This window comes from Prinia subflava, chromosome 1 (genome assembly GCF_021018805.1).
Source record: "Prinia subflava isolate CZ2003 ecotype Zambia chromosome 1, Cam_Psub_1.2, whole genome shotgun sequence".
Taxonomy (NCBI): domain Eukaryota; kingdom Metazoa; phylum Chordata; class Aves; order Passeriformes; family Cisticolidae; genus Prinia; species Prinia subflava.
The window spans coordinates 53,452,070-53,465,153 of record NC_086247.1 but is presented as its reverse complement, the minus strand read 5'-3'; the positions used below and the strand labels follow the sequence as shown (position 1 = coordinate 53,465,153).

General features: G+C 41.6%; 1 protein-coding gene across 2 annotated transcripts in view; it reads right to left on the bottom strand.

Moving 5' to 3' along the window:
• CEP192 (centrosomal protein 192) overlaps positions 1-11,134 on the bottom strand; it is a 58,058-nt gene extending 46,924 nt beyond the window's left edge. The window contains exons 1-10 of one of the 2 annotated variants that reach the window (XM_063397018.1): positions 10,920-11,134; positions 10,313-10,545; positions 9,395-9,517; positions 7,697-7,851; positions 6,151-6,197; positions 4,682-4,814; positions 3,526-3,665; positions 2,292-2,432; positions 1,701-2,037; positions 1,228-1,368 (exon numbers count right to left, since the gene is read on the bottom strand). In XM_063397018.1, the coding sequence (XP_063253088.1) occupies positions 1,228-1,368; positions 1,701-2,037; positions 2,292-2,432; positions 3,526-3,665; positions 4,682-4,814; positions 6,151-6,197; positions 7,697-7,851; positions 9,395-9,517; positions 10,313-10,482 (1,387 nt within the window). In that variant the 5' untranslated portion in view covers positions 10,483-10,545; positions 10,920-11,134. The remainder of the gene's footprint in view (positions 1-1,227; positions 1,369-1,700; positions 2,038-2,291; positions 2,433-3,525; positions 3,666-4,681; positions 4,815-6,150; positions 6,198-7,696; positions 7,852-9,394; positions 9,518-10,312; positions 10,546-10,919) is intronic. The other variant, XM_063397027.1, reaches the window with a different exon arrangement.
• Positions 11,135-13,084: the final 1,950 nt, after the last annotated feature.

Genomic DNA, 13,084 nt, shown 5'->3' with positions numbered 1-13,084 from the left:
TCTACCATGCAAAGAGGTAAGCCCATTGACTTTGAAAGCAGAAGTGTTTAAAAATCTATCAGGTGGAAAAATCTAAGTAGCCTTGGAAAAATTTACAACCGTCAAATATTGTAATCACTCAAAAACTCAAGCCTAAGATTCAGAAGATGTCTGAAATACAATGGCTTTTGAAAAATCATGGAAGAGTTCTACCTTAAAGACACAGTAGATGGCAAAGTGTGCCCCAAATTATGTGATATTTACTTGAACCACCAGAAAACCACTACAGTGTTGAAAAACATTATCTCAACCAGTCAAAATCAACAGTGTTAGACAGCATTTGCTTTGAAAGAAAGAAGAACCTTGAGTGGACCATGCACAACTTGAGAATACATTAGCCCATCTACATGTCAGCTTTAGAAGCCAGAAGAGATTAGGAGAAATGCTGTTGCACACATTGCTTGAATCTCTCCTGAAACAGATGAGCAGATGACATTTTGGTGCTAAGGAATCAATTTGTCTGTGGGACTACATGTGTATTATACAAGCCCGTATGACAAATATACACTCTCATGAAGATCAGTCTGACATAGTTTAAGGATAATAAACAACATTTTAAGTAAACAAAGGTTCAAAAAGCCTGGAATTCAAGGGAAGATTAGAGTCCCAAAGTCCCTCAATAGGCTCCAACATTTTTCAGTACCAGTACCATTTTTCAGCATCCAGACATTCCCAAGGGACTTCACAAAAAAAATCAGCAGGCAGCCAATTCAACACTTTCAAGTCTCTCAAATTTTGACACTATATTCACAGGTTATATTTGATTTTGTAGTAATTCCTCATGGATAATTATTTCCTCTCTTACAAGCATCATGCATCACAAAATTACTCTTCTTCTCCTTTTCTTGCAAGAAAAGATAATCATTAAAGTCCAAAGGAAAAACTGTGAAACTAGAGGAATTGCTTTAGCTCATACAGTAGGTACCAATGGCAAATGTTAGAATGCTTTTTGTTTTGTTTTAAAATACCCCTCATGGCAAGAGTAGGAAACACAGAAAAAAGCTATGAACTATAAATAATGATAACACTACAGACTACTATCAGCACCAGCTTTCAAATAATATCTAGTATGTAAATCCTGGAGGCTTTGCAACACCAAATACTGATTTGTTGAAGTAAAAAAAGGGAAGAACGTTTACTTAACATTACAGAAAACAAGAGTTAACTAAAAAAACCATGATTACATACGGCCAGTAATGAACTCCTCGTTTCTTTGAGCATCTTCAGACATATTTAAATCTTGTTGTTCATCAAATGCAGTATAATATGCAAGATCAGTCACCCATTTGCCCTCCTCATTTTGATAGACAATGCTGTGTGGTAAATCACCTAAAAGATACAACAAATGCTACATTATGGATTAAAATAAAAAGGGATATGGCAAAAGTTGTTGCTAGCTCAAGTTGCTGCCAGCAACTGCTAGCTTAAACTCAGTTAATCAGCAAATAAGTAACTTAAGTGCAACATACAACAATCAGTGTTTCTGAAAACAAAAAGCAAGTCAGAATTAATTCATGCTACATTGGTTTTTATTACCAACTCCTACAATTAAATAAAAATGCCTAGCTTACAATTTTATCTCTTTTTCCATGCAACAGAGTACAGTCACGGTTGCATACACAGGTTTAATGTAAAGACAGGTTGTATGTAAAGTATCCTACCTTTGTCTGTTGCAGTCAAACTTAAGTTCTCACAGCTGTCCCCAGCTGGGGACAGATAAGTATCAGGAAGACCAACTTCACACTGAGTTGCATCTGCCTCAGGTGCATTCGCACTAAGAACTTCTGGAGTGGTGTCATGTCCCAAAAATCCTCGTGCTGTGTGTAGCACTTCTGCATCAGAAGCAGCAGCCTGACAGACAGAGGGCTCTACTTCTTGCTTTGGAAGGACATCTGAGGCATCAGCTTTCTGGCTGTCCATGCACTGGAGATACAGGGAGTCTAATCGCAGCTCCACAGCTCTGCGGGAATCCAGTGCACCCCCAGCACGTGTGGAATCCTTTGAAAATAATCATCATTGGAAAAATGTCAGAAGCACAGTTTGAACTGCATGTACTAAAAGTTCTAGATACAAAATAGTCCAAGCTGACTATGTTTGAAAAACACACCTATAACCAAAGTGGTATTGTTAATTTTTTGTAAAGGAAAGTTGCGTGGTTAGCTGAAGATCTAACAAGTTTTCAAACACCCTGCCACCTTCTACTACAGTCTTACTCTACATGAAAGACAGGAATTTAAATGGCAATTTCATACCATTTGCTGTCCTGCTCTGGGCAGCATTTCTCTTCGCACAGCACATCCAGTTCTCCCTTCATTTTGTGAATCTTCATCACTAGCATTTCCAGAGTCTATTCCAGTCACAGCCCCGTAACTAGCAGGATCCTGAAAGTTCTCCTTTAAATAAAAAATGTAAAATATTTAGGTTCCACTAGAATAGATATACTAAAGGAAAAAAAAACATCCACCACTACAGTGCCTTTTAGAATGTTAAAAACTTCTCTAGTAGAAAAGAGATTAATGATACTTTGTTCACTCAAATGACACTGCCATAGCCAGCACCTCTAGTTAGCCTCTGGCACCAAGTTCCTGGCTATGCCAATCCAGGCATATGCCTGCAAGGGCATACAAAGCAAGAAGATGGGAAGATCTCTCCTTATTCCTACTACATCCTCTCACTCCCTTTAACGTGGGTTCTGTGTTGTTCTCCTTCCCCTTCTGGCTAACCCTTAGTCTCCAAATCAGACTAAGAGCCCTTTGTACCTACCCTTGTCTATCTACAAGGTAGTGAAGCAGGGACACCTTGCACAGAGAAGCCCTGAGAGCAGAGCTCTGTTATTCTCACTCTTAAAACCACTTATCCCTTCCTTCATGCACTGCTGTAACAAATTGCAGCCTACCCAAACTACTTATACAGGGTTAACATCACTTCCCACACAGCCTGGAAACTCTGATGTCGGTTGGGAAATTTCTGAGATTTCAGAAGCTGCAGTTTAACTGTTTAAATCAGTCACACTTTTCCACTCTGGTCAAGCACGAGACTGCCAGGATCACATCGATTGTTGCAAAGCCAAGAAAATGGGAAGGCACTTAATCCCTGGCAGCCTGCTTGGAATGGAGCTAGCTGTTGCTCAAAGGCAAACCACAAGCCAGACCGTTGCTGCCCTACATTTAACTTCCACACATTTAACAATTATTTAAGAGAATTATTGAGTCTCCTGGAAAGGCAAGTCTCTGTGTTGCTATACACTTAATAACATCTTGGACATTGCTATCCAAGATGAAAAAAAAAAAGTGATTAAAAAGATTGTAAACTCGTGTGATAAAAAAGAAGTGGCAGCATGTTGTTTTAACAGCTGTAGAAACAAAAATTGAAACCAAAAAACCAGTTAAAACAAACTCTGTTTAAGAATATCAACAAATATAATCACTGAATGTTTAACATATTTAAGAGCCATTGGACATGCTGAGCTTTGAACTTTAAACCTACATTTTCAGAAAGCTTCAGTGCTGCACAGCATTCTGAGAGTTTCTGCAGACTGGTGTCTCTTATCATTTCTGGTTGTATCAGCTGCTCAAAATATGCTTCTAGCTGGTTATCAAAGAACTCTCCATCATCAATATCATCATCTATGAAAGAGAAGAAAATATCCTTTCACTTTTAATAGACATTTTATGTCCCCTGACATACTATCAAAACAATTCCATAATTTAAACTGAATACTGAAATGCATGATAAAAATAAAAAGATCAGTTAGCTTCACCAATACTGGAACCCTGAACAGTTAAATATTTCCAGCTGACAGCTACCAGTTCCTCAGAGGGCAATTAAAAGTAAATTCATCCTCTTGAGTGAAAAAAAACCCCCAGTATTTCTACTCAGCAAACTATTAACTTAATTCTTATGTGCTTAACTTTCAAGTGAAGTTATGCAACGAGAAAGAACAAGGCAACTTCAAAAGGCAGTCATGACATCTGTAGATGCCATGGGAGAAATGCAGCAGCCCTACTTTACAGCAAGGGTACTTCATCTCACCACAGTAAACCTATCCCTCATGCCATGGGCAAAGGCAGCTGCACTAATGAAAAAGAGCACGTTTGTCCTTCCGCAGCAGCCACTGGAAGGGCACAAAACTCTCAGTGGTACAGAACTCATGCTCTCACCCTTATGCCTGCAGGTAAACTAGACTGCCAGCTTGGATGTCACCCCACACATGCAGCACCTAAAGAGAGCTGAACTCAAACTCAAGTAAAAGTCCTTTCTAATTGCATGGGTGTGCCCTGCACCACAGAATTTCATCTCTACTAACCTGAAAATGTAGGTAGAGCAGCCACTTTATTAAGTCAATGCCAATGTTGCCACCTATATCTTTGATTCACAGTAACTGAGGACTGTTGTTTAATTTTTTAGGTTAAAATTCCAATTGTGCTTTCTCTGACAAATTCCATACCCATCTACTCCTGTTACAATTTAGAAATAGTCAGTTTTCCAAAAATCAGTTTTCTTTAATATTGTTATACTACTTTTTTATCAAGCACAATCCGATGTTAAATATTTAAGTAAAACGGAATCTTTTTTCTCAAGTATGCAATAACACTGAGTCAGAGTTACAGACTCAGCTACCAGGAGTTATAAACACACCTACCAGTGCAATCTTCATCTGAGCTTAGAAGAGATGAGAGTTTCTCATTCTCCAGAAAACTTGAAAGGCTATTGCTAAGATGGACACTTGACACAGCATCATCTATCAGCTTTTCGGAAGGTTCAGATGGACCAACCTGCAAAAAACCCATACAGAAACATTTCTAGAATTTACTAACTATTGTATGAATTCAGTTAACAAAAAATAATTACTGAGGTTAATAACATTGTCAAACTCCGCATGCGCTTTTTTAACCTATCCCAGGAAACACTCTAGTCCCAATGCACTTTGCCTGCTAGCTTCCAGAATGGACACATGCAAGAAACACGGGAATCATAAAAAAGGAAGAACAAAGAAGCATCTGAAGGACACCAAACTTAAGAGACCTCAAAATAAAGAAGTGAAATGTTGCATTAAAGAGTTTACACTTAAAAAAACTGTCCTCCAGCATTCATCGAGCTGCAATCCCAACTTAAATGTACAAAGACATGTCTTTATAGTTTCCTATGCTGTTTCCTATGCTCTTAAAACAGAGCTTCTTCAGAAATTGTACACACAGATCCAACCTTTGTTGGAAATTTCTCCAAAACTGAGGACACTGAATTACTCAAAAAGGAATATTTCAGTTGAATCCAGCTAACACCAAATACTCTATCTTTTCTATAACCAAATGATTTTTAAAAACAGTATGATGTTATGTCTGGTATGGGCTTAGTCTCACATTCTTTGTGATGAACAGATCGTCTTTGACACACAACAAAAAATGTCCAATTTCAGAAAGTAAAGATTTTGAAAGGAAAATGAATTATGGTTCTCAGAAGACAGTCTACAAGCATTCAACTGCAACTCAATGACCACTGTGGCCCCTACAAAAATCAAATGACAGAAAACTAAATCAAAATACTATCTGACACATTAAGGAGTATGTATTGGACAGCATTTGGCTGCAGCCTGATGTGTTTTCTACAAGGAACACGATACCTTCCATTCCTGTTTGCATTGTATCTCTGTGCCCAAAACTGTTAGCATCTCCAACACAGTAGATAAAAACAGGTGAAGCATAACCCCCCTACCTCTCAATATTGGAAGCTATTTGCTAGCTCTGGATTGTCTACTCCAACCTCCACAAGCACCACAAAAAATTTCTCAAAAGATGCTTCACCAAGATAGACTACAGCTTGGATAAAATGCAAGGTCCTTACGCTGACAAAGAACTATAAGACAGCAGAGGCCAGGAGCAAACAATTTTCACAACTGAGGAAGATTACATGGAGTCATGCTCACAAAGTACTAATTACATGATCTGCAAAATGAAAGCAAAGTGAGTCATACCAGCACCTTTATAAACTTAAGGTATACACAATATAAGACAATAAAGACCATTCCTTCCCGCCTCCTCTCACAGAAATAAGTCTATTAGAAGATTAATGTTAGAAAACATTTAATTTTACTGTATCTGGAAAAGCTTTTACCTTGGTGTTCTTAATGTCTGAGCGAAAACATATTCCAGTTGGCAAATCTGAAACAAAGTGGTGTAAGCAGTATTTTAGTAATATAACATGAGAACATAACAAGTGTTGACTATTCTCTAAGGTTAAATTGAGCCTCTGGAAGGTCTTGGTGTACACCATAGAAATAACCCAAACGTTCAGATTACCACAACACTAAACCTTGTACGCTCCTATGACAATGATGTAAAGGATCTTGTTGAAAAGGCAGAGCTTCATCAGGGCTATAACTCTAAAAATGATGAAAGATATTTACTGCCTTAAGGATTTCCACAAGGCAGCACAAGAAAGTCAGGAGTCCCAGTTTGTACTAGCAGAAGGAGGAACAAGTGCTCTGTTCCACTGTTGCATTTAACTTACTGGACCAATTCTTGCTTTGGATCATTTTAAGCAGCTTCTACTTGTCTGGGTGTTATATGGAAACATAATCCAGTTGCAAGTCCCACATGACAGAGAACAGTTTAGACTTGCACACACAGATTTTAGCAAAAAAAGGTTTGTAATTCTTAATAGGTGTGAATAAAAGTAATAGGTGTGAATAAAATACAATTTCCAAGTTTAAAATCAAGTAACCAAATCTGACTGGCCACTATCAAGTCCAAACACTGGGCAGTCTCAGCTTTCCAAAGCATCACCATCATTTTGTTGCCAGTTACTGCCACTTCCTCAAGACTACATTATCAAACAACTGAAGCCAACATTTCCCTGTTAGAAGTGGTTTTTTATAAGGGGCTGTTTATATTACAGGTCACTGTAGTTTCTAATTGAACACATTACCTGTCAAAATTATTAACACTTCACAAAAACCTATACAAATACTCACAGCTTGGAAAAGGATAACGTCTAACAGTATACACTTACTGACTTTTTACTGAATTTTAAGGGAAGAGTAGAATTTATTCACAGAACTGGCAATAGCAGAAACCCCAGACAAGCTTAATATCAGTAGCCACGCTATTAAAATAAGTTTGGGAATATTCTTTTGCTTCCACTACTCTACCCAGACTTCAGAAAAAGTACAGTTTTCACAGCAAGTATTCGAAACTATTTTTTCATGCCTAACCTCACTAGAAGGGTATGCTTCTAACACCTACAGCAGCAATTAACGACATCTATTGCAGGTTGGAATAGGGCAAGAGAAGAGATGCTAGTTAAAACACAACCTTGCAGCCTTACACTTACTGAAATAGGATGTAGAGAACAAGCTACATATGCTTCTTCCACAAAGTTCCTGGAACTAAGTCAGATTACAACTGGTATTCTATTTATGGTACTATACAACAAACATTCTTTTCATCCACTTGTTGTATAGCTTTGTACTTTGAGAAGTCCAAAAACATGTCAAACACATGCTTTCTCTGTTTTCAGTTTGCTCAAATCCAAGAGATTTTTTTTCAAAACCCATTTATAATCTGCCATAAAACAGTGAAAGGGTCAAAAGAAGATATGTGTAGCATAAAAAGCTAATTAAAGTGACAACAAGCACACAATTTTTCTGAAAATTTATTACCTTCCAATCGCTCAAGTGGCAAAACTTCACGTAAGGTACCTTGACCACAATTTGAATGTTCAAGGACATTCTGAGCTTGCTCTCCATGTATTGAGTGGGATTCTTTCAAATTAACACAAGGTGGCTGAGGCTCTTCAATTTGCGTAGCAATTTCCCTAGAAAGAGAATTACTTCAATGAAAAATCAGTGAGCTACACAGATCATCATCTCTCGTGACAAAGAGTTGACAAATTCTCCAATTGCTTTGTCTCAGTCAATTGTTTCCAATACAGGATAGTTTCTAGAGACATGTCATTTTACAATAAAAGAACATATATCAAAATTACAAGCACTTCAGTTTCACAATCAAAACTGTGAAACAAATAGTGAAATTTCATGCTAAATATGCCTCTCTACCTATTTGTTCCTCTCTTTCATTTCTATAAAAAGAGGGAAAAGTATAAGGACAAAAGGGTCTACTCTGGCCAGGTTCCATGATCCATTTGAGACCAAGTCAAACACTAGACAAGATTTTGCCAAGTCCACAGTATCATCAAGCCTTTTATAACACTATATAAGGGACCAAATCATAAAGAACATGAGTTACTGAAAATGCATGTAGTTAAATAACAGCTTTTGTAATTATGCAGGAAAGTTATCCTTCACTGCTGGTTTTACAGAACGTCCACGCAGGCTTATAAACTAACCATGCCAGATGTTAGAATTTCATACTTTTGCTTCAATATTTTAGATAAATAAATGAAACTAACATTTGAAAGTCTAAACCACAACTATTTCATGTTCTGTGTTTTGTTCTCTTACTTGAGTACAATCAAGACACCGACTCCCTCTCAAACCTTACCTTCCTTGTTTTGATAGAGACACACTGCCTGGAGTGCAATGTTATCAGTGAGAAAGGCACACAGCGCAGTTTCTGTCACAACAGCAGCACATCTGGCCTTGGTTACAATAACCTGTGCAACAGCTTCCAACACTTCCACCACTCAGCAATGCTCTCTCAAGGGTATCACTAACACTAATTATTCCCTAAGAAATACCAACCACTGAGGCTGCAAGGAAGGCAAAAATAGAAACTGTTGCTCCTTTCTGTATGCCAACTGCCTGATACTTCCCCAAAACATATTTATATCAGTGCAAAATGCTATTTACACACATGACATGAACCAGAAACATCAGCTTCATTCTAGATTAGGTGAAGCAAACTAGGTAAATACAGGTCACATTCAGGTAAGTCAATTAAATAATCATGCTTAGGACATGTTTAATTAGTGTGACAACAAAACAAAACCTCACAGTCTAGAAAACATCCCTTCTGAAGATTCATTCCTGTCATGTACACGAAGTCCAATTAGTCCAATTAAACAGCAGAATGCTGCTCATGAAGGGCTGCACAGGCTAAGTGGCATCAATCACTGCAGAGGGGGCTTCCATGTGGAGCACTGCCCCTCTTCAGAAAACACGGAGGAGCTGTTCTTGCAGGAAGAGCTGCCCAGGCTGCCAAACACTGTAAGCTAACAGGCCAATGCACAGCTGAGCTCTCCAGTTACTGCAGGCCAGCAGCAAAAGCTGCTGTTTTCAACTCTGCAGCTCAGTTCTGAAGTAGCCCACAATTAGCCTTATAGTACATATAAATCTACATACTAATTTACCGGTATCTGCATTTTAGGACAGAATTAGATTTTTAACTCCCTCACTTACATGTCATCACGAAAGCAGAGGGCAACTCTTTCCACTGGCTCAGGATGTGACTGACTGTTGTGAGGAGATCCTGATAGAGGTGAATGTTTCCCTTCCAAATAGGATGCACAATTATCAGGAAGCCTGTAAATGTGGGGCAGAAAAACACACATCAGTCATTCTCATATGCACTGCTCCTGTTTTCCAAAGAACTGGGGGGAAAAACTCATATTGATGAGTACTTATTTCCTGTAAATTAACTTATTTCAATATTTTAGCTAATCTGTATTTACAGATACACATATGTATCCTCAGTGCTCCTCTCCAGTCCTCTGTAGCTCTTTAGAGAAACACCATGTTACAATTTTTAGTGGCTACTAGTGTCCTTCTGGAACACACACTTCTGGACAGACAGGGTATTAAAGTCTCATCTTACTTGTTGTTAAGTAACAGGACAGCAGTTAAGTGCAAAGGCTTCAAATTGTTACTCTTTGCTGTACTCCTTGCTGAGCAAGTTTTAATTCTTATACATAACACTAGCTCTTACACTTTCTAAAAGGAGCCAGATTCAGGTAACTTCAGTGAACAGTTAACAGAGAACACACACATAAAAAAAATTATTCTCTACACAAGTTCAAACTTGAGTATAGTAAGCTGAAGGGCTGAGTTAAAAGAGATTTGACTGTTACAGTCTCAAAATTAAATTACTTTTGAAGGGTAATTTTTGTAACTGTTAAGTATTGTACTAGTTACAAATTAAATGCAAATTTTACACTGGTAATACAGACAATCCTGTTTGCTGATTACTGAGAAACCGACTGGTAAATCGTCAAATTTATCACCGACCAAGTAATTGATGAAATTAATTTTTGCTCTCCAGAGTTAAATGTTTCAACTGGTTTTTTTATATTACTGAGCGCCACTTACTGAGACCCTCACCTGTTGTCACCGCCCGCCAGGCTCCTGACAAGTGTGGAGGCCGCCACAGGTAACCCGGGGTTGGAGGAGACGGTGACATTCTCAAAGATGACACTCGCGCTGCTGTTCAAAGAGTGGCCCAGGTAGCTGGGGAACGTCTCGTCGGCGATATTCCTGAAGTCTTCCATCATCCTGCGCACGCCGCCTCAAAGGCACTCGGCCCGGCAGCACCATCAGCCCCGGCGGGGCAGCACCTGCAAGGAGGATCCGAACAGCTCCACACTTACACAGGGCAACGCGCTTCACCCACACAGCGCTGCCAGTACTCCCGGGCAACCACCCGCTTTGTCCACAAACGCGCCCCAGAACCATTCCCAGTGCTCTCCCAGCCACACTTTTGGGGGACACACTTTCACAGCCCTCTTGGAGCGCCCAAAAAGAGCGGTGCTCCTGCGAGTCACAGAAGCGCCGCTGCCAGACGCGCCAACCTATATTTAGCCTTTAAAGCCGCCCGGACCGAGGCAGTCCGAGCCTGCCTTCCTCCCTCCGCGGCCCCTCCAGGGAGCACCTGAGGCGATTCCAACTCTGGGTGACCACGGGCCGCGGCGGGAACGCTCCGACTGCTCACCGGCCACGCTCCGCCGCGCAGTTCGGCGATGGGGGAGCGGCTGGAAGCCGGCGACCGCCTTTTTGCCCAGACAGGAGGGGGAGATGAGCCTTGCCCCTGCCGAGGGTCCCAGGAGCAGCAGGAGCGCCGGCGGACAGACGGACCGACCGCCAAAACTCAGGATCCGCCCCGCGCCGCCGCCGCAGCGCCCCCCAGCGGCCGGGCGGGCACCGCTCGCTCCCCTGGCGCGCAACGGAAACGGCCGCGCGGCCGACACGCCCCCCGCGCGCCCAGGGGCGCGTGCGCGGCGGCGCCGCGTGCGCCTCCCAAACTTTGGCGGTGCCTCTCGCGCAGCCAATGGCGGCGCCGCACGCGCGGCCGGCGATTGGCGGGCACGGCCCGCGGCGGGAGGCGAGGAGGGAGGCAGCGCGGGGAGCGGCGGCGGCCGCGCTGATTGGGCGATGCGCGCGCGGCACCGCCCAGCCCCGCCCCCGGCGGCGCCCCGCGGCCGTTAGGCGGGAACGGCGGCGCGGGCGGTTCCCGAGGGAACGGGCACGGCGCGCTGCGTGCGGTGTGGGCAGGGGGTGATGTCAGCCGTGTGTACGTGCTTTCAGGTACGTGCTTTCAGGCCGGCCAGGCTTGGATCCCCTGCCAGTGAGTAACTCTTCCAGAGAAAGGGCCGCTGAACATCCCGCCTGACCCTGCTGTCCTCTGTCCTACCTAGAACTGGAAAAACAAAAACAAACAAACAACCAAAACAAAACAAACAAAAAAAAACACACCAAAAACAAACAAACAAAAAAAAAAATCACCAAAAAACCCCCAAACCCCAAAACCTTCATTCGGAATAACTCACGTGACGTTGTTTGTATTCCCGGGTTTGTTTTTGTTCCGTTTTTGCCATCTGAATCAGCCGGATGAGGCTGAGAACCAGAATCGTTAGTGTTGAAGGAACCTCCGGAGACCGTCCAGTCCTCCCGCACGCCAAGGCAGGGTCACCTAGAGCAGGGGACTCACTCCTGGTGGGGTTTGAATGTCTCCAAACACGGAGACTCCAACACCTCCCTGGACAGCCTGTCCCAGTGCCCTGCCACCTTCAGCGTAAAGCTCTTTCTCGTGTTGAGGTGGAACTCCTTGTGTTCTGGTTTACGTTCACAAGTTGGAAAGCTTCATTTGCATGCTGAAGCATACAGGTCAAACACGAGTGTGTGAACAGATCTACTTCGAATTCAGTGCTGTCCAGGATGTTTTCACAATGCATTTCCACAGTTGTATTCCTGGTATGTAGAGTGCAAAAAATCTACGAGAGGAAAAATCCACTTTTTTCATAATCAAAAATTCATACTGGTTCAAATATGTCCAAAGCAAAAGCAAACAACAACAAAAGTAAAATCACCACAGACATGAACCACACACAAACCCAAAGAAAATCAAAGAAAACCACCAAAGCCATCTCATGGCTTCTACAAGACCCAAAACCTTCTAATCCTGGCAGTTCGAACTGAGATGTGTTCCAAGCACAGAAGCAGTAGAAAGGCTGTTCTTTCAGAAGAAAAGGCAGCACAGCCTTAAAAAGTGATAAATTTAAAATATTGTGAATATCTGCTGTAATCATCCCTTTCACAGCCCTTCTATAATCTTCTCTGCTAGAGTTCTGCTGCCTATGTCCAAGGGTGCAGATCCTGCACAGAAGTACAATTCACAGGCTTGAGTCACGGGAACAGAGTTCTTGAACTCAGAGCATGAGTTTAAGGAAGCAGAAGTGGAAAGCCAGGGATGTGAATCAAAGGGTCCTGGTTTGGAGAGAGGTCAATACAAAATAGCAGGCAGGGGGAAGGCAGGCATCAGCCATAAAACCAGCCGGAGCTCACTTGCTGAGGTTGAAGTACTTGGCCACCGTGTTCTAACATGACTTGTTTGCACTGAAACTTACAGCATGTTTCCATTAGTAAAAAATGTGACTGGAATTAGGATATCTAATAATAACACAAGTTCATCACAGAGGAAAATAATGTGACCAGGCTGAATAAACTATTAACAATGCACTACTAGAAGCTGCAAAAAAATTGTCATTACTGTAACTGGTTAATCTGTGACCTCTTCAAGGATTAAGACAGGAATTCTGCAATTGGCTTAACACTTCAAAAATATGTTCTGTTGCTTGCATAGCCAGAAACAGGGTAGGA